Here is a 19,804-nt window from a genome sequence, read left to right on the forward strand (position 1 = left end):
TATTCCTTTCGTGTTATTCCCCCGTCCCCCCCCCCCCCGTTAATTAGCTGGTGGTATTCACACCTGTGGTAACAACGGTAACAAATCTTAAGGTGAACCAGGTCTTTCACCCTTTTCATGTTTGCGATATACACGTGTTCAATTTTAAAGGGTAACTGCGGGACGCAAATGTTTTATGAATACAGTTAAATTATCACAACACGGTTCGTTTGGCTAGCTGAATTCACTTGCTCCCGAGATAGACTCTGTATCGTGCATTTCGCTCCTTGCCTACAGTTAAATTTTGTCAGGATGTAACATTGGTTCCGTTTGTTGATGACTTAAGAGACGCGTAAGGACTTTACGACTGCGTATGTCTCGAGCTGCGCGAAGTTTCGCTTTCAGAGTAGTCTGGGGCAGACTAAGAGCATGCACCACCGAGGTGCAGGATGCGTCCCCAGAGGTTCGGCCAACATGGAAACAAATTCCGCAATTCCTGCAACTGGCCACAAAAAAAAACAAGCAGTGTGTCTGATAGTTAACAGACTTCAGTTACGCTGTCTGATCGGGACGTCCTGACAGGCACGTGAAACCAGGGACACCGCCAGGATTGTTACCAAATGGTTGTCCGAGCGTCGGGCTCGCTGCACAGCAGTCAGTCGTGAACATGTTCACCCGTTCACGCTAGGTTCTCCAGCTGCGTGCAATGTGCGGTGGTTGTATACTCGCCTTACATTCCACATATCCGGAGTGCAGACTCCATTGCGGCCAGGGATTTGCTCGGCTAGGAACGAAACCCGACCCATTTTTCTTCCCTAGATGATGTGGATTACTCGGTAGAATCGCCGCTTTATAGGAATATGACTGTTGATGCTTGACTGATGTGGAAGTAAGGAAAACGACCATAACCTCGTCCTAGCATACAAAGGAATTTAACATTAGGGTGCAGTAGATGCCTCTTTGCGTGCACTAGGAACTCATCTGTTCATTCTTGCTTACTTAATTCGTCCATTTTGGATCACCAGTTGGACATGCTGCTGGCACTAGCACTGGCCCCGGCGATCATATTAGCCGAGTTTTACATCGATTATAGCGTTCCGATGGGTGTAATATTATTCACTGTGCGCGAATGTCCTTCAGTGTAGTTTGATGTGACAATCCAATCTGGGGACGAATGCCAGCCCGTCATTCACTCTATCATCTTGCGGTTGGTCTGCCTTTCAGGATCTCGGCATCCACTTTGGGTTTAACTTGATTTAACTTCGTTAAATCAGGAATGTAGTTGAAACAAGTATTCGCATTTAAATCGTGATATCCCATCTCGATGCTCGATCCACAAAGAGTAACAGGTATAGACGGAATTTTGGTTGGTTTGAAGTCTGCTGTAATCTGACCACCCATTTGCGCGACTGATTGTGTTCGCAAACAACTGCAGGCAGAATATACGTATGACTTACAGTTTATAATACGGGTATTCACTTGTTCCGATCTGCAATTTTTGTTCCTGTTGTGAACCGCAGTATCCTCTTATGTATCGGAACGGCCGAATAACTGTGAGTTTAGCTTAATATAAGGCGCATGCAGAACTCGGAAAAACAGTTTGAGTCGCCTGGGTTTGCAGTTGTATTCTCACACTTTCCGCCAACATTCGCTTTTCAACTTCTTAATCCATCACATGGCTCACAGAGTATTTGTTCATCCTATCCATGTGATAGTTACCAAAATTACACGACTATCGTCTTTCCCTGAGGGGTCGATTAGCCTAACTAAACGGTAATTAGTTTCTCTTGTTTGGGATAAGGAAATGCGATATGAGACAGCTTGATTTCCCTTACGACAGAACACCTACGGGACCGACCAAAAGTGTGTAATCTCACTGGAGGAATTCTCTCCAAAGCTTGACTCGATTATCTGAATGCTGACTGAGTATGGAGCACTTTTTTTCTACCAAGGCTTATCGGAAAAATGCATCCAGAACTGTGCACTGCTCTTTTTTTAAGCGCATTAACTTTGATATGCGCCTCCAAAGGCTTTGCTGCTTTGAAGTGGGGACAGTAGCATTCCACGTCATCCACAATTAAGTAGGTAGATCAAAATGTATAAAGATAAGCTGTTGGAACGTTGAAATCCTTCAATGTGGTCCAAGCTGACATGAGGAACGCAGTGTATTTCTTCAATCCATTAAGAAGAATTTCAGAATTTTTCTATGGTCCGATGGTTCTCAAACTCTTTAGCCCACCACCCCTTAGTGCTGTGTGCATCCTTACCTGTTGTTTTATAGATAGCACGCGAACAGTGGGATCAGAATTATTGAACATTAAATTATGGTTGTAATTATACTAATAGTAAATTATGAAATATCATTAATAAATGAACAATGATGTAAATAAGTACGTATTACTACCCCTAAAGGTGGCCTCGTCGTACATAGAATACACTCTCCGACCTAATTTACTATTCATTCGAGGATAAAAACCTTGAAGATACTTCAACTTCCTCCCGAAATGTTATCCCGCTTATTGCATGTATTGGCTGATCCTGTTTTTCCAGAAATGGTACAGATTCATAGACCAAATATTCCGCAAATTGTTAATGACCTATTTTTACTAAGCTGGCATCCGTTTTAATAATCCTGCTTTAAGGATTTGGAACTCAAGACTTTGTCAAATGTCGCTACAAGTCAGAAATTCTACAGCTGTTAGTCTGACCTGATTATGAGGTGAATGGTGGTAGCTTAGGTCGTGCAGATAACTGGTACGTTGTTCGGTATAACCCATTGCTTTTTGCACCCCGATTAATCCTGTTGTTCGGTCTTCCTGTGGGTCAGATATATTTCTGGGGTACAGGAGGATCATCTGTTCGGTTCCTCACTCAATAAACGGGCAAATGTCGCGAAGAGGGAAGTGTTCACAAGAGCACTTGACCGTGTCAAGTAAGGGTCTGACCACACGTTAGCCAATGTGATGTGGGCAACCCAGTACGGCAATACAAGGCTCGTGTGAACGCCGTTCGTTATCAGACATAGCTGGTTAGGTGTTGTCAGTGCATCACGAATCGGATCAACCATTGCTGACTGATTTCAATATGCCGGAACCACGTGTAACTCAAAGGCTCTTTTCAAAGCCTAATCGGGGCAAACGGATTGGTGTCATCCATGGTCACTGTGGTTGTATAGCCCCTTGGCAAACAATCGTATTTTGATAGCAGGACTTGTAGCATTCTGGTCTATTTACATGCACCGAATAACTACGGTCCACAGCGATTTGCAGTAGGCGACGATGGATGTGCGTTGGGGCAGTATCGCCTAGCTTGAGACTTTGGCACGACAACCCAGCTAAGCATTTTCATCAACACAAATGATTGCCAGCTACAGCTGTCGGGGATAATAATCATACAATAGTCCTGTGGCCACTCACTTCACTTCAGTTCCATGTGATGATATCTGAGTTTCATAGACCTTGTTACAACACGTCTCCGGCCCTCCGTTAATACCACACAATATCCAAGCAGTGCAAAATACCATTCCAAAAAGCCAATATTCCTAACCTTTTTTTCTTCCGAAGTAACACAGTCGTACACCATCCTCTCTCGAGGGACCACAGCGCTCTCTTGCGGGTTGTTCTCTTTTGAACGGGAGTTTCTTTCTGAAATATGCTCCAGTAATCTTCGTTTACGATTGGTCGATTTTCAGGCTGGTCTCTCGTTCGATCGGCTGAATGAAATTTTACAACACAACTTGAGATCTCCATAACTCAACTACTTGAATTAGAATGTCATCTGATGGTGCCATACCATGCACATTATTTTGGTCACTTAAATGATTGTGTTAGCACAGCTTTGGGCAGCATCAATATTAGACTTAATCCTCATTTGATGCGGTGACTGCCTGTGGACGGTAAGGGTGGTGTTAATAAAGTGCTGTTTCTTCTGTTTCGTGTGCGATAAACAAGGGTCCCGGTATTTATTTGTTTATTTATTTTATTCAGTGTATCATCCGAATTATCATTTGCTCATACGATCGACAGTGAGCCTTCGCCGGTAGATCGCCTCGAACTAATACCAGTTGGGAAGTTCCCCGTCCCACCGTGCCACCATTAATTTACAGTGGAATGCCAGTGTCCCCTAACGCAGGCATCAGAAAAAATATTCGTGAAAGAAACACCTCGAGTAATCAACAACAACACGCTCGAACCACCGAACATACCTGAAAAGTGTGTGGTTGATGAGAACGATGTAACCCATCCATTCAACATCAATGACCGTACAGATTGGACGAAAACTGCCTAAATAGGTGAATGAACATGACAAAGAAGGCTTGCTTCGCCTTCTATTCTTTGCGCACAAGAGGATCCAGAAGGATATGATATCAGTTCGGAACATGTGAAGATATCGTCGCATGGAAATACTAAATGAGCAAGGTCACCTCTTGAATCACTTTACTTCGTCACAAATTCAGTCAACCTATATTTCCTAATCGATATCACTTGAAATCCATAAATCTAGTACCAACAATCTATCAATAGCCAACCTCCGATATCTAATGGCACCGACGTGGTGTCAGTTTGTCCGTTGAGAGCAGCGTTCACACCTCAGTGTTGCAATCCATATTTATGGAGCAGAGATGTAACCTCTACGCTCAGATAAAATACGGAAGATGTTAGTGTTTGACCGTCGGTGTCTCCGAAGCACTGGTCAGTTCTGGTGTGAACATCGGATTAGCAATGCTGACGTACGCCAGATGGTCCTAGGAAGCGGGAACTCTCCCGCGACAGATGAATCACTCAAGCTTCATAGGTTACGCTAGTTAAGACATGTGCTTCGCATGCCTGAAGACTGTCTGCCTCACAGAGCTGTTTCCGCCCAGCCCTCTGTTGAGTGAGAGGTGGACAGTGTATGAACTGGCAACGAAGTGCGAAAACACTAACCAGTGAAATTAATCGGTTCGACAACTGTCGGCTCCCTGGATGAGGACCCCGGGAATCAATACACCAATGATTAGCGGCACTGACAGAAATGGCCCAGTCGCGCAGTCAGTGGCGCTCATGCATCAAAGTTATTCCCTTTAATGAGTAGCTGCCCGGTTCCCCAATGAAGCCGAACATTTCGTCCCTTCCAAGGCTCGGCAATATCTCCCACACTCCCACTTTCCGGTTATCGAAACTGTAGCAGTTGGAACCAACCTGCCTATGGTAAATGGTTTATAGCTAATGAATTGAATTGGTTTGAACTATAAGTGGCTCGGTGTGCACTGCGTCGTTTGCAGAATGAAATCTCCTAGGCTACGTGAGCTGTTTGGGTAACGAGAATGCGACTTCCAAAGACTTCTAATGCGACTTCCCCCCTGTTACGGGGAGAGTCGGTGGTAAATCATCCCTTTCAACGGAAAATGTACTCATTCGAGGAAATTTGCAATGGGCGACCACTGCGCTAGCAACGTGAGAAGTTCAGTGCTATTAATCACAAGGCTCCCATTCTGGATATGTCCTCTAATCTGGGGTGCTTACGATACAGGGTAATGGCAACGCCTTTTGTTGCCATATAAAATGCGCCCCGCTACACTTTGCTATACACACACACGCACCACATTTTATGCTCTACAGTACACCATAGTGTACTAAATTATGCTCTAACATTTTGGTGCGCCGGGTTACATCCCACCAAGGTGTACTGAACTTTAAAATCAGTGGGCCAACAGCACAAGTCAGATACAACTAGATTTCGAAAACCAATGTGCACTTGGGTTATCTCCTCGATTGGCGAGGAAGCGTTTTCATATCACAGTCACGGTTTTTGGATTATTTGATACTGTTGATCACTTTGATGTTTTGAAAACCAACATTTTATTAATCTGATGTCTATGTGCTTTATCTTTGTTATGTCCTGCCATCTGGCGGGGCACTTTTTTCTTTTGATTTCTTGGATGTAGAGAGGTTTGTGTTATGGCGATACATTTCTTGTGATAAGGACTTTTCGTTACTTTCTAGATCCAAACCCTTTGTAATTTCTGATGACGAAGTTCATTTCTGGTTGTCATGTTCTTCGTGGTTGACCTATAAATGCGCATCAAATACCATCAATTTAAGAAGTCACTGAGCATGGCTACCTTGATTTGCGCCGACGAAACGTTTTCTCTTGTACCGCTCATTCATTCCTTAGCTAGGAACGTTGGGGCAGGATCCCATCGACGAGGGATGCAGCAGTAATATTAACCGACTGAGTAGGTGCGATCAGCTTAGTTCGTGGTCGTTGTCGATTTGATTCAGTGCACTTTGCGATGTACTTGTTACCCTGAGTAGTGTGTCAAGTCTCATGGATTCAAATATAATCCTGAGAGGTATCATTTCACAGTTTCACAGTGATGTCCGCCTCACCACAGTTCTCTTCGTTGTTTTCGTTGTTCCTGTTGTTGTTGACGTTGTCAACACTCGTAAGCGTCTTCATCCCCTCAATCCTATCTTTGCAAGACGCCCATTATCTGTGGTGTTTTTTCTTAAGCACCCTTAAGTGGGTGCACGCAAATCCGGTCGACCACTTCCATCAATCCACTTCATGTCACTTACCGACGTGTTGTTCCGTTTTGCTTAACAACCTCCAGTAAGCTTACTGTTTACGCTAGACTCTTTCGGTTAGTTTGAGTGTGCCGTATTTGTTGTTCTGATGTTTTCCATCTCTTAGTGTATCATCGCGCTGTCTAACAGTAGGCCCGTTTTCGCTCAAGCCTCTTGATTTGTTGAGATTTGTTGAGATTTTACGACAATTCAAACAATGCTGGTGAAAAATTGTGAATTTCTCGGCACTACCTGCTTGATCAGTTTAGCTGGACGGTTTTTACTCGGGCTTTTATTGTCCGTCGGTTTAACGAGGAAGTTCTTTTCAAACGGTGTAAGATTTGTCTCATTCATTCTTGAACAACTTCTTATCTTAACAGTCTTTCCTGTTATCTGGCGCGCGTATTTGTTTGATTAGTACATCCGCCCATAGCAATTTATGGTCCAGTGTTTCAGCGGCTGGCTTGGGAAGCTTGCTTGACGCTGTAGGACGTCGTCACTGTGTGAGACTTCCGGTAATGTACTAAATCACGTACAACGCTCCGCTTATTCTGTGGCTGTATTACACTACGATCATCGGCTTGAAGAACTCAGTGGTTATTTTTAATCACCATTGTTTGCACACGGGCAGGAGCCATATAAATGCGTGCATTTTTCTTATCAGTCATTTCGGAATGCAATTCATGCATGTAGAGAACATAAAGATATGTATCTTTGGTCGCGTGAAAGCTTCTACATGCCTGCGCGCTAGCACTCCTCTGTACTTTTGATGAGTCAGATCTTAACCTTTAGGGGTTTCAAGTGGCAGCGATCTGTTCCTAGCGAGCCCCTCAATTAGCGAGAGAGTTTCACTCGAGCGGTGCATTTGGCATCACCAACTAACGTGTTCCGGAGGGAGCCATCTAATATCAATTTATCCTCTACCCGCACTCAGCTTGATTTTAGGAATGCGATCAAGCTGCTACCAGTGCGATTACTTATTCTTGAGGCTCATCATAACCCCAGTTGTAGCTGCCTGTAGGTATCGCACAATTTTGTTGCGAAAAGACATCGTCATAATTTGGTTATCGGTGTCTGGAGTGCACTGGAGTTACAAATCACTTTGTAAGAACAGCAACTTCCTTTGTTTTCGCGTCTTCATTCTGGTTCCCCTCAACATAAGCGTGGCACCATATTTAGGTGCATGTTACTGACTTTGTCGTTGCTCTAAGAGTATGTGGACTGCGTAAGAATGTTTTGCATGTTTGGTATGTATGTATATATGTATGGTATTTGGGATATGGTATATTTGGGGCTTCTAGCTACCTTCAACTTGCTATTCTTCAGTTTATCATGCGACCATCATTGCGTGAAGGGCCATCCAAAGATGAGTTTCAGAAAGTCTTTTTGTTGTTACCGTATTCCGAGAGGTGACAAGGTAAACCCAGTTGACGACAGTTTTCAGTAGGATCCTTGCACAAAACGCCCGATAAATATCTCCGACAGATTTATAATGGGCTATGCTTACTGTTGACTTTTTTGCTGTTTTGTGTCCAATTCATGACTGTATTTCTCCTTTTAGTTCGATTGTCAATCATTTCACTGCAAAGATTGCCGCCTTTTCGACAGCCAGTGGCTCGACCTCGTTAACGGAAACGCAGGTATGTGTAGCCATGCAAACTCGCTCTAACTTTCCAACAGTGAATGTGATCAATGCTGTTGTTTGGAAGTTATTCCACATAATTCTGGAGTTTTCGCTGAAAAGCACACATGCGTTCAATAGCATTTTAATTATTTTGTTTACATCGACTTCTTCAAGTGGGCCGTAATGCTCACAAAATACGATCAGCCATCATCCGGTTTATGTCTCAGCGCTTGAGCTCATCTATGACCCGAGGTTTCGGAATTTCAACGTCAAACCTTATCGTTGAAAGTCATATTTTCAGTTTTCCTTCGGCGCAGAGCGTTGTCGTGATTGCATCTTACACATGCTTTGCTTGTTATGATAAGTTTATCTGGGCGTTGAATTTCCCATATGCAAAGCAATTTGCCTCAAGAATATGTAGTATTCGACCTGAGGTGATGTCCAGAAAGATCTATGGTGTCAATCTATTCAGGCCTAAAAGACCTGGCATTTTCGTGACTACCGTTTTCTGCCTAGACTGCTCATTGGATGTACCAGAAAATTTATTGATTGGCGAGTTCCCGGTAGCATAAATGGACATCACTCCGAGCCATACGCATTTTGTTGAAGTGAACAAATGTAACCGACCTGTTCGTTCAATTCCCATCATAGCCTGCCAATTCCTCTGGTTTGCGTTTTGGTTACCGATCTCGATAAGCTGTTCTTCTTACGTTCAAACAGGTATTGGCTCTGGTGCGTGAAAACTACGACTCGTTAACATTAAGAGTCTACGAAGATTTGGACGTACCAGATGTGTACAACGACCAGGTGGATGCTCCTTTGTTCGAAATCCTGGTACGAAATTCCGTTTGATGTTCTATATAAATCACTTTTTGAAGCACCATTTTTACGTTTCCATTTTATTTTTTTGATGTAGATAGCGGCCTTTTTTGTTTCGAGGACGGTGATGTATAAGTTCTTGTCAACTTGAATGAACCTGTGCTCCGCGGTCTCCTCTTATGGTTTATAGTCTATTTCCGTTCTTCCGGGACCTATCTGCTGCCGTAATAGCAATGAACTCGGGGATTACAGTTGCCACTTGTGAAATCAAGCCACTAACCACATGTAGTTTTGCCGAAGAACCCGACTGAGCTCACCGCAGTAATTCGTAAATTGGACATTTTGAGAGTCAACCAGGTAAGGAATTGTGTTTTAAGAAAAGCTAATAAGACCGGTCCTAAACTGATTCAGAAAGTGAGGTATTTAGTACACGCATGACATCATCAGCGGGCGAAACATGTAATGTAGCTGGAATGGGGGACTCAGCGCCAAACGTGATGATGTACTTCCATTGCGTATATGCATAGGGATTGTTCCATGCTACGTCTGGCTCCTTGCATCCCATACCTCATTCACAAAGGGGAAATGTGGTTAGCCCTCCATTGAGGATTCTATTGGACATTTTGAGAGTCAACCAGGTAAGGAATTGTGTTTTAAGAAAAGCTAATAAGACCGGTCCTAAACTGATTCAGAAAGTGAGGTATTTAGTACACGCATGACATCATCAGTGGGCGAAACATGTAATGTAGCTGGAATGGGGGACTCAGCGCCAAACGTGATGACGTATTTCCATTGCGTATACGCATAGGGATTGTTCCATGCTACGTCTAGCTCCTTGCATCCCATACCTCATTCACAAAGGGGAAATGTGGTTAGCCTTCCATTGAGGGTTCTAACATTAGCGAGTGTACACTCATTTGCAAACTAATTTGTTTTTTCGAGAGACTCACCTGGAACCCAGCTGAATCTCTCGTTTGTTCTCAGGTTCTAACATTAGTCCTTCCTTTTTAAAGGACTTCGCTGATAATGTGTTGTTGAAAGTGACCGTTTGCGAATGGATGGTCTTCGCTGAGGGAAGTTATGTGCGGCAGTGTTTTTGTGGGTAACGATTTCCTCAGTTAAAGTTACTTGACGGCATTCTACACTCCAGGACTGTACTCCATTCAGCAAGTAACTTAATCTTTACCTGAGGTAATTTGATCCTCTAGCTTAGCCAAGCACTCTCGCTTCGTGGAAGTTGTCTTGTATTGTGCAGTATGTTGTAGCTATAGTGTCAGTACTGTTACTAGTAAACAATCCATTCCATGAGCATCGCACATGTAGTAATAAAAATTCAAGGTTCGATGTACCTTATTTTTCACTCCTGATATGAACTGTACTCCATTCAGCAAGTAACTTAATCCTTCCCTGATATGATGTCAATTATCGGATGACGGTTGAATTCGGCATCCGCTGTTCTTTCATCGCACGTGCGTGAATATGGGCTCTGTGACTAACAACGGTATCCGAATCTATGCGTCGCCCGATGTAGTGAATGCTCTGTGAAAAGTGGCCGTTTTGTTTGTGGGCGTGACTCGATTTTGTCACTCATTTCTGCTAATAGCTTATCCGAACTAGGCGACGCCCCTATGCTGTCAAATCAACTAGGTTGACGCCTGCTCAGCTGTCCGACAAAGGGGTCAGCAAACCATAAGTGGCTCAGAGAAAGGATGATGAGTGAAACTCCCATCTGAGGAGAAATCACTCGAGGAGCCAGTCAATGCGTGACCACGCGATGTGATTCCTATAACCGAAGGGTGAACGGCGCTATATCTTGTCTAAGTGGAAGCTACTCACCCTGCGGACCACCCGCTCGTGATCGAACGGTTAATTGCCCAAACACTGACCGAAAGTCGCAGGTTCGAAACTCTCTGAGTTTCTTGTATTGCTGATAATTCCCGGTTGGATTGAAACAGCTATACAGCGCTTTTCAGCTTTTTAGCATAGATTAGCCCCACGAACTTTTCGTCAGAAACACCCTAAATCTCACGTTACCAGAAACTGGAATTCGGTTCGATTGGAATGTCAGAACATTGAGGCTCAGTGTACCGCCCGTCCCAGTGTCACTCTCCACCATTCGTGTAGGAATGTCAGAACATTGAGGCTCAGTGTACTACCCGTCCATTCGTGTGGACATATATCCTCTTTGAATACTTTATTTGGGAGTGACTGATCAGCCTATTCGTTACTGTGTTTTCTAGGTGACCTGAATTTCCTAGTGAGCTTTAGCTTATCGGTTTGTAGAAGTGTATAATCTAATTAACCATCTGGTTGTCCCGCAGCGATACAGTGACTGCATCATACAAGTGTGTGGTCTTTACAACGGAACCCTCTAACCGGTCAGTCAATCGAATGACCTTATCGAATTATCGTTTTCCGAATTTGCGTCAATTCTTGTTCGCTTTCATCCACATCCTGATCCACTCGGCCCTCTAGAAAGTCTTCAAGGACAAGCAGTAATTCTGGATTGTCGGTGTTTAACTGGCATTCTAGGGCGAATACCAAAGGGGCATTTCCGTACGATCTTTCCGTACAATGATGGCATAGATTGTCGTTTTCTTCTAGAATCGAGCGTTGTATGGTATGGTATATTCGCCTTGTAAGTGTGACCTGCCATTAAGCATAGTACTTCCATTTTCTCTGATTGCATTTAAGATTGTTGACTACGATTTCATACCATGCAAAGTTAATACCAAACCATGTTATTTCTTTTCTATGGTATCGGCCCACAGTTATGTTTTTTGAAAGTTTAATTTCAAAGTTGCGGGATTGGAATTTCTACGATATCAGTGGACAAAACAGTCTAACTTTTTGTGAGGTGTTGCTGAACTTTCAGAGCCCGGCTATTGTTTATAATCACACGGTCGCCCAACAGAACAATAGCCGAAGATTCCCATTCCTAGTAGTAAGACAATTGTGGAGTTTCCCCAATGGTCTAAACGTTGATATCCATAGATAGCCATTGGGCGAGCTCATCGGTTAAAATAGGAGACTGTTGATCGAAAGGTCAGTTGTTCAAATCCAACTAGTCTTTCGGTTGCTCCTCTCTAGGCTTGGGGGGCCTGACAATATCTCAATGGTCATGCTTTAAACTTTCACAGTAGCTGTGCAATGAAAGTGTGCCAATGTTGAACAGTTGGGTTGGTTTTTAACCGCTGGCTGTTTTGACTTGATCTGGAATGGATGTGGATTTAGAGGATGCTATGCTTCCCGCTTATGTCGTTTCGGCATCATATACGCTTAGGTTCCTTATCTGGAATTTCGCACCACCTCATCTTTTTTTGTATAATGACTGAGGAATATTTAAATTTTTCAGACTTGGAGAAGGTACGAGTGTTTGGGCAGTTTTCAAGCTCTGGTGGCTCCGCATAGAATGTCGCCACCCCCGGTTCTTTTCACTGAGGAACGTAGAATGGTGCATACAGATGCAGTCCATGAGATAGCTTATGAGAAAAGCTGAAAATTAGTAGAAACGCTCGCAGTTCGATTCCGCCACCGACTTTTCGACAGCTCCCTCTGTCGGCTTCATTCGATTCTTTGAACCGAAAGTCTTCAGCGATTTGATGTGTTTGTTTTGTCATGCAAATAAGCCATGTATTTATTGGTATCTTACTGAGGTATCTTTTTCTCTGATATTGTCTTTCTTGATGCAAGAGAACACTGGGATATCGATATTCTTCGTCATTGTGCTTGTCATTTATCATGATGATGTTTGTAAAGTATCTCTCTGTTCATCGAAACATGCAGAACAGGGGATTACTTTCCGTCCAACTAATCAACTGCTCCAATGCAAATGTTTTGGAAATCCGGTTTTCTACATGTCCTCTACGCATTTGTCTGACGTGGAAACAATGACTGATGTTGAATGAAAACATATGAGCTTGCGGATAGCGGCATAGAACGTACTCTGTTGCACATTACGTTGCAAATTGCTGAACAAAAACGTGCCTTTTTGTTAAAATTTTGCAGTCATGCTTCGTTGCGCACGTCTTCTGCCCACGGTTGGACTGTAGTGAAACACAGAGACTGCATTCAGCGTTTCTTCCGGTTGTCACAGTACTTACGACAAGTCTATTGGAACATTACGATTACCCCTAGTAACTACCCTGCTACGTCACAACAAGACGTTGTTTTCATCTCACTGTCAGTTACTTGGAGTAGGCTTTTGGACTGTATGGATTGCAAATTTGGTTGCGTGGTAACTTGTAATCGTGTCGGAGTGATTTTTCGTTTGTTCATAAGGATTTGCTCTCAAAATTAAGAAATAATGTGTCTTCCGAAGTCGTCGAGCCATCGCATTGCCTTCCCACCACCACTACACTGTAAAAATGAGGTTCTCGCCGGAATTTTTCATGACACAGTTTATTCGGGTTGATAGACTACTTGATTGGAGGTTCTTGAACTTAGTTTTGGGATTTTTCATGAGGAGTTGACTAGTTTACCCAAAGAAAGTCATGACTTAGGTTTGGAATGGTTTCCATGTGAGACTACCAGTGCAACGGCTGATACTGTTGATGAGACGTGCGAGTAGCATGTAGCTTTCTCGTGACTCTGCTTCGCGTCTAATGGAAGTGGGGTTTATTACGGAACTTATTGGACTCTTGCGTTTACAATTGCGCGTTTAAGAAGTAAACGGATATTCGGTTTTTTAAAGACAAGGTGCATACATGAGGTTTACTTTGCTTGGTGTTTTGTAGTATACAACTCCGCGGCAGAGGGTTTTCCTCCTTTCACCGGTATCTGCCACCGAGGTACTCTGGTGGCGTGTGATTTTGCTTTACGTATGCCCTATCCTGTCCCACAGTTACTGTGAGATGCCCCGGGTCCAGCACAAGGGCATATTTTGTATTTTTGTGGAATTGGCAGATTACAGTACTGGGTGCTTTCGGGCTTGTCTGGTTTTCCCATGATGCTCGTAATCTTGAGTCTGTTTTGAATGCAACCCAAGAAAATTTCCGGGTGAAACTCCACGGTTTTTTGATTTTTTTTTATCGAAGCGACATCATCCGTCTAGTGAATATGGTTCCTTTTCTTTACATTTTTATGAGCTGTCTATTCCTGTCGTAAATTACAAATATCTAATCAAGTACGTGTGAATTAAGTATTTAGTGGTGGGAAAAGGATGTTAGCTACAGAATACATTCGTTTCACAACAGTCGGACGGGGAACTGTTATCACTACTTGGAAATGTAACCGGTATACCTGTCACGGCTGTTGGGAAAGTCCTGGCACGACATAACCCGTAAATACAGCTTCCGAATTCAATACAGGACAAATCTGTGCTTGTAACTTGATTTCGGAGCCGAACTATCACCGGGCTTTCAGCTGAGAACGAGTGCAATACCTATGTGTAGACAACCCGAGTTGGTCAAATTTCCTGAAATAACCACCGTTTTGTAAAAAGTCAAATGGATTCCGAGTGGGCTTCCCATGGGACAGAATTGTCTGTCATATTATATGAGTACACTTTCAGCAGTGGGTCAGTACCGAATGGAACAACGCACTCTCAGTATTTCTCTTGTCTGGACGTTCGTTGAGGAGATGAGTATGATCGGTTAAGGAAAAGCTATTACAGAGCTCTCACAGATGCAAGCACCTCAGCCAACTCCTTCCGCTTCTTGAGTCGGCCAACTGGTGTGTGCGGTGGTATCGGGTTAGCGATTTAGCGAGGGTCGAAGACCTCCAAGAACTGACCTTAATCCCGAGTGAACTTTTTCAACCAGAGTAGGTTCTAATCGACCGCGCATAACGCAAAATTGCAGACCGTGAATTGTTAAAATCCACTAACCAGCTTCCTTGTTCTTGTTCCCATAAGGTGTTTAGTTCATTGGATTTTTCCCTCAGCTGGTCGGTTAATACTTGTTACGTTTTTCATTGTTTTGTCTCTAGGTCGATACTGTGCTCAAACAAACAAGGAAAGATTGTTTGGATACAAGTTTGGAACTTCAGGACTACTTCCATGAACTATCTGTGATCTATTAGGTTGTTTATACATGAGTTTACTGCCGTACTCATACTATTTTCTACCCCGTTTACCCGTTTCCCTCTTCACACTGTTGGTAACCCAAACACGTAACAACAGTTATTGTTGGATCATTTCAATTTAGTATTCCATATGCTGACTGTGATATCTATGAACCACGACTACTTGTTTTTTCTCCCCACATTACGGGTTCGCAGACTATTTCGACCCTCCAAGAAAGACCACATCAGGAAACGCGGTAGTTGTCCTTTTCTTGAGGTCATCGCACACTAGGTCGTAGCTGTCAGGGTCACTTTTCTGGACTTTAAGCGGAGTGGTGTCTCTAATGGAAGGATATCAATCCGAATGAAGCTACACTACATCGTAAGCCCATATACAGTCTGTCAGTTATCTGCCACAGTGGCGACGAGTGATTTCGTGTCCGAGTACTGGTCCAGATAGACGATAATCCACACTAACATTCAATTTGTCTGTTGGCTGTCATCTTTTGCTTCGTCCCATTTTCCAGTTTCCTTATCCTGTCTTTATTGTAACTTAGCGGGATGTTCGTGGGTGATATCCGGCACGTCGCGTATCCTGACTTATCGAGCTAGTCAAGCTGTGCCCATAAGTTCGTGATAACGTTGCATGACATCAAAGCGGATGTTCTGTTGTCGTCGACCATTCAAATTGGCAACCTATCCACCAGAAAATGCATAATTGTTGCAATTTTTCTTCCGATGATCCTCCGGGTTTCAATTGATGACCACTTCTATAGAACTCGAATTCCTTTTGCTCATACCCGAGACGTCTTCCTTTTTCGAGAGTAAACAACGCGCTCGTGCTTTTCACACAATTTCACACACAAGGAATCCATCGTACTCGCTGTGGCCATAGTTTAGTCTGTGGCTTCAACGAATTTTTAGGATGGAACTCACGTGATACAGATTAGAGTCATATCCAGTGGGAATTCTCCGAGATGTGTTGGTTGCGCGTCACATGAAAACAGCCCCAGTTGTTCCACTTTCGGTCGCAATTACCTGGATCTGTTTTCGTACTGTCGTCATGCTACCGGACTGTAGGTGAAGCCGTACGAATTACACACTTGTATCTAATCTCCCAATTGGTGGCTGAAAAACTTAGATCGCTACATGATCAAGGGCCTTGGGCGCTTTACGAAAGACTGTTCACTATCCGGCCTCGTTAGAGGTGTGTAATTTCCTTAGTCGGGCAACAACAAAACAGCGTTGTCGCGGAAGCGCATATCTGTTTATCAAGTATCATAGTGAGAGCGTTACTGCATTAAGTAACTATTGATTTCTTAAACCTGCCTCGACATGGTATTGCTTGAGGAGAACTCTCATGGTGTACATTCTGAGAAGGTACAATTGATAGCGTATTATGAGCTCGAGACAGGACAGTGGCTGAAGTGTGAACATACTGACTGGGAGATTGTGGCTCAAACCCAGCTCCGGCATCTCGACGGCTTCTGCTTAGACAGGGGTAACTTGGCAGTTCCATAGCCCTTGTGACCTAGTCGGGTGACATAGTATCCAGGCGCCTGAGAAGTATGCATATTGGTAGACGAGTATCTTGTGCCATACTATCGTACGTCTCCTAAGGTGTCTAAGTGTCCAAACAAGTTGTTTTGTTGGAAACCTAGCACAATTACCTATATTAGTGGTTGACGGCCACATCCTTCAAGAAGGTAAATCACCAATAAAATCTGAGTTACTGATCTCTGCATCAATTAATCACCCACGGCAAAGAAATCCGTAATCACATCACGAGTTTTCGTCGGGGAATTGGAGCCACTCAGTGCTGTAGAACCGACAAACACTTGTATCCTCATCGGGAATCACCTCCAATTAGCATCCAACTCTAAAGCTCCTCTTGCAGGACGATATTTCTGTTGAAAATTCCCCAATGAATAACTCGCGCATCGCAACTTTCCAGGTTTTCTTTCCTGATGATCTTAGTGTCGAACTACTGTTTCGTAACCGTTCGCAGCGGCAAATATTTTCATACCACAATCAACTTTCGAATGATTCGGTTGTTGGCCCGTGAGTTGGTATCTGTTTTAGTGGTATCATTCAGTCACCATAATCAATAGTTTAGCAAGCAAAGCGGTGGGCATTGTTAAGGAGATTTCCCTTAATAGAATGGATTTATTGCTGCGCGCGTGCAGTTACAAAATCCGAACTTCCTAACTGCGAACGAAGTTCGAAGGCCATCCTCCTCATGAATCTATAAACTTGCACAACTGTCCGCACTGCAAATTTTCACAAGTCGCGCGTTCGTTGAGTCATATAGTCCTTTACAAACTAACTTGGATTTAGTGTGCTCTCTTGTTTTCGCTTATGATAATCGCCAAATTAGTTTTATATGAATCCATGTTTCCCTTCAACCCTGTTTCCTAAATGTGCGTAAATGTCCTTACACACATGTAACTAGTTGGTCTCAAGAGGAGAAAGGCCAATAGTGGGTTGTCGAAAGGTACTCAGTGAACTTGTCCCATTGTTGGGCCGGGAATTTTACTCGGTGCTTTTTCTCCCGTTCAAACGTCAGCTTAGGCAAATCAACTTTATCTTTCCAATCGATCGGGCACGCTCGGATCATGCCTTGATGACGGAAAGGAAACCACCGAACCAATGGCACAGTAATGCATGCTGGGACGGGTGTTTTTATCCTAGTCCCCAAACCCGTCGATTCCTAATCACATGGAGGAAATCCCTTTGTATACTGATTTCTAGCAATGGAAAAAGCGATGGTTTTTGGGATTTGGTGATTCCAAACGGTAGGCTAAATTGACGAGTGCGCTTCTGTGATATTTCTATAAGATTATTGTGATTTGTTTGTCTGCAACTATCTTGGAGTTTACAGACGTATTAATATTTATAAGCTCGCTATGATTAATATTCCGGGGCAGCTAAATATAAGTTCGATGATTTCCAGTACAAATTGTGGAGAAGTTTGAGAAGCTGATGGGGAACCTGGTGAATTCTTACGTTAGGTATAAATCCCAGTCATCATGAAGCTCCAAACTGATGACAAAAGTATTGTCACGGAGTACCAGTCCGCGTAGCTAAACGTAATGTTACGAGTGATTGTAGTTTGAAAAACCCTAAGTTTGAATTTCGCCCGATTGCTGGAGGTTCAAACTATTTCAAATCACTAAACATCAAAGAGAAGCCTCCGTTATAACTGTAGCAATAGTTCTTGTACTTACTGGTTCAACAAGTCAGATATTCAATAGTCTTACACTTAATCCAAGCGGCGTTTTGTGGGCAAAATATGGCATTTCAGCAGTGAAGCAGCGAATACACTTGCAGGTTCAAATGTGCTTCAAACCATAAGGTAGGACCGGAAAGTGTGTGCGACTTCCGGATTTTGAGGGTAACAAAAAATACCATTTTTTAACGGTGTTGAAGTTGAATTCATCATAACACAGCCATCGAAGTTCTTTGATACGGTTATCTAGATTACAAAGCCCCAAAGAACGGTAACATCACCAACGATAAAAAATGTGGAGTTGCTAAGACATTCGTAGGATGGCTTTCCTCAGTGAGAGGGTGAGTGCCTGAGAGTCCAGGCACTAGAACACTTCAACACTCATTAGGTCAGTCCATGAAGCCACTAAACCGACGTGCAGTCGCATGTAAACTTAAGGAGTTTCAAATCCGCAACCAGACACTGAATTATCAGTATACATGTATTGTATGAGAGAATCGGGAACATGCAGGTAAGTAAATTTCACGGAAAATAGGCATTTGATGACTCTATATCCAACGGCCGGGCAAACAGCACGCAGCGGCGGTCTGGTGGCACAACAAAACGTGTACATCCGAAGTATACTGTCGCCCATGCTACAGCCAAACATCCCGTTTGTTGCTACTGCTTTAATGATTCTACCCAACTAATAATTTTGTCTTACAGTAAACACGGAAACAACAATTTATTCTTCCACGTCGGTTGATTTGCAAATGCTTGCTTTTCTTCGTCATTCCGGTCTTAGTGATGGAAACTTCAGCAGTCACACCAACACATCAGAAAGCTAGTTAGCACCAGACTTAAATCGCCGGAAACTTCGTAGTGCTAGCAAAATATATGGGGCCTAGAAGACTCACATGACGATCAATCGCTTACACGCAAACCATATGAGCGATCGTCAACTGAGAATCAGGAACTGAATGGCTGATGTTTTCAAGAAAGTCTACCAAACGCCATCAGTAATATGGCTTTTTAATTAGTCTGTCTGTTCAAATATTTCGTTTACCACTCAACCTAGTTGACATTGACAACGATACAAATGCGGTAAGGCACTACGAGGGAATACATAGCACGGGCTACCTCATCGTTACCTGTTTTGCCTCACCCAGGCGCATTTGCATATGAAGTGAAAATGTCGTTCAGCATAAAGGTCCGACATACTTGAATTATAATTTGCCGGCTTTTCTCGTGTGTTTTAGGATAAAGGGCACATAAATTGTCACTCCTCAATCAGAAGCAACTATTTGCCGATGATGAGGCAATGGTGTTTCCTGGTGTACTCAGTTCTCAAGTAGTTTCCGGCTGCCAACGGAACTGGAACGGCGTGGTGGAATGACGATTCGTACAAATCACAAAAGTGTAATCATTGGGTTTAGGAGATGAATGACGCGTGGTCACTTTTCAATAGCAAAGTATAGGACATACAGATTCTGAAAAGAACTAGGCTAAATACTTAGCTAAATAAGTGGCGGTAAAACACCAGAGTTTACGGTATTTGCAGTAAAAATGGTTTCACATCCAAATAGCAGTGATCTGAGTTTTCACCCATCGGCCGAACGGTTC

At 43.3% G+C, this 19,804-nt stretch overlaps 1 protein-coding gene across 1 annotated transcript in view; it reads left to right on the forward strand.

The window, feature by feature from the left end:
• T265_04056 (hypothetical protein) overlaps positions 1-15,154 on the forward strand; it is a gene marked incomplete at both ends in the record, with an annotated part of 56,891 nt that extends 41,737 nt beyond the window's left edge. The window contains 3 exons of the mRNA XM_009168691.1: positions 8,089-8,167; positions 8,872-8,985; positions 14,899-15,154. Coding sequence (XP_009166955.1) covers positions 8,089-8,167; positions 8,872-8,985; positions 14,899-14,991 — 286 coding nt within the window. The remainder of the gene's footprint in view (positions 1-8,088; positions 8,168-8,871; positions 8,986-14,898) is intronic.
• Between the last annotated feature and the right edge of the window lie 4,650 nt (positions 15,155-19,804).

The sequence above is a fragment of the Opisthorchis viverrini genome, assembly GCF_000715545.1.
Source record: "Opisthorchis viverrini unplaced genomic scaffold opera_v5_63, whole genome shotgun sequence".
Lineage (NCBI taxonomy): Eukaryota > Metazoa > Platyhelminthes > Trematoda > Opisthorchiida > Opisthorchiidae > Opisthorchis > Opisthorchis viverrini.